The sequence below is a fragment of the Gymnoscopelus microlampas genome, assembly GCF_963454915.1.
Source record: "Gymnoscopelus microlampas genome assembly, chromosome: 13".
Taxonomy (NCBI): Eukaryota; Metazoa; Chordata; class Actinopteri; order Myctophiformes; family Myctophidae; genus Gymnoscopelus; species Gymnoscopelus microlampas.
This window is the reverse complement of record NC_139950.1, coordinates 34,643,926-34,645,887: the sequence shown is the minus strand read 5'-3', so window position 1 is coordinate 34,645,887 and position 1,962 is coordinate 34,643,926. Positions and strand designations below refer to the sequence as shown.

The window sequence follows — 1,962 nt, the reverse complement described above, 5'->3', positions numbered from 1 at the left end:
TGCATGTACATATTTCACTATACATTGAGTCACTCTACTTAAACCGGCAATAAAACTAAAATTATGTGACCCTTGGGTGGTGGGTTTGTGGCTCTTGGGCACACCACAATGATCTGGTGTTCTGTGCACTGTCTGGATGAAGGAGCTCTTTCACTGGTGCTGGGCCACAGTGGTGAAATTGGCCTCTGCTATGTGGGTAGCTGAAGTATCGTTTCAAAGTGAACCAGTGAGGTGGGACAGAATTTGTAGAATGCCAAAGATCGAACGTAAGGTAAGGGTAGCACTCGTGACAGTGTCCATGGATGTATATTTTATGAGTCAGACAAAAAATGTGGTCTATCAAAGGAGTGAATATAACTTATGTTTATCTGCTGTCACTTTTTCATCTTCTCAGGAAGTGGACTTTTTGAGCTGCTCTGGGGAGCTGAGGGGATTTGATGTTTGCATCGACAAAGGAACATATGACGCCATAAGCCTAAACCCGGACAAGACGGAGGAGGGCAAAGGACGCTATGTCCAGGCGCTAAGAGATGCGCTGAAGGAGGGGGGCTTTTTCATCATCACCTCCTGTAACTGGACGAAAGACCAGCTGCTACAGAGGTTCAGTGAAGGTGAGGGGAAACGCAGGGCCATCATTAAAATGCAAATTAGCTCTTTAAATGGCAAGTTATATACTGTAACAACCCCACGCCCATGGTTGCACAATATAATTGTGCAGCCAGCCTGAGATACTTCTGTCGCAGTGTTGTTTGAAATCAAAGTTGGAGCAGTATACGCACATCCACAAAAATTACAGTCGGGTCTCATCGAAATGTAAGTGTGGGCCGGTTTACGTTGGTGTCCGAGCAAACAGTTAAACCGTGCCACTGACAGAGACAGTTGCCTGGAGGGCTGTCAAGGTGCAGGAAGCAACAAAAGCAAGCTTGTGAAGCTTGTATTTAGGGCAAGCTTCCATTAACAGTCACTCCTTTCAATAGAAGTCAGAACTATGGAGAGGCTGCAGGGGGCCAAGGCCCTAAGACCTCATCTTTCACACTGACGGTCTGACTTTAACAGGCTTGGGGATATATCACAGATGGCAAATGGATGGCTTGGTAATGCCTCAAACCTTTCTAAACTATTGTTTAACCAGGGTCATAGATATACAAGTCCAGGCATCTGACTATTAACAGACTGCATATATTTTATGTATAGTTTTTATGTTATCGTATTTTCTTTGTCTGCACTTTGTAAACGTGTTTTGGAAAAGTGCTTTATAAATAAAGTTATTGTTATAATGAACCTCTACAAATTATCTTCTCCCATTTTCTGTAGGTTTCGAGTTTGTACAGGAATTGCCCACACCCCGTTTCCAGTTTGGTGGGAAGACAGGCAACAGTGTAACAGCTCTTACTTTCAAGCGACTCCATTGAACCACACTACAACACCAGATGTGTGATATATATGTATATATTTTATAGACTTTTCCTTCAATTGAGTTATGGTTTGTCACTTTACAGACCTGTCGGGAAGAAATTGCCAATGATTATATTATTTTCAAACTGTTTTGTAATAAATTATGTATCCCAATGTTATTGTCAACACTTTCTTTATAAACAAAACATTTGAATCCATTATGTGTATTTGTCAAGGGCCGTTCACACTGAGCACTATATAAACTGTTCACCATTGTATTTGATAGTTGGTGTGAACTCTCACTCTGCCATCCACTTGACTTAGAGCAAATTTTTAAACAATTTTTATAGTTATAGTGCTCAGGCCTTTTAGGCACTCAGTGTGAACACTTAGTTCACACTGAGTTCATTCTTAAAGCTATGAGGTAAAGATAAAGACATTTTACAGTAGAGGGGGCCATTTCTCAGACTTTGAACAAACCCATCAGCTTCTGGACTGGTGTCATATTTACTTTACATTGATATTCTACGTGCAGTGGACAGATGTTTAACCTGACTTATAAGTTAG

General features: G+C 41.2%; 1 protein-coding gene across 1 annotated transcript in view; it reads left to right on the top strand.

Moving 5' to 3' along the window:
• Positions 1-1,563, top strand: part of LOC311059428 (EEF1A lysine methyltransferase 2-like) — a 6,176-nt gene extending 4,613 nt beyond the window's left edge. The window contains exons 5-6 of the mRNA XM_084077356.1: positions 395-611; positions 1,315-1,563. Of these exons, the coding sequence (XP_083933482.1) occupies positions 395-611; positions 1,315-1,412 (315 nt within the window). The 3' untranslated portion in view covers positions 1,413-1,563. The remainder of the gene's footprint in view (positions 1-394; positions 612-1,314) is intronic.
• The last annotated feature ends 399 nt before the right edge of the window (positions 1,564-1,962 follow it).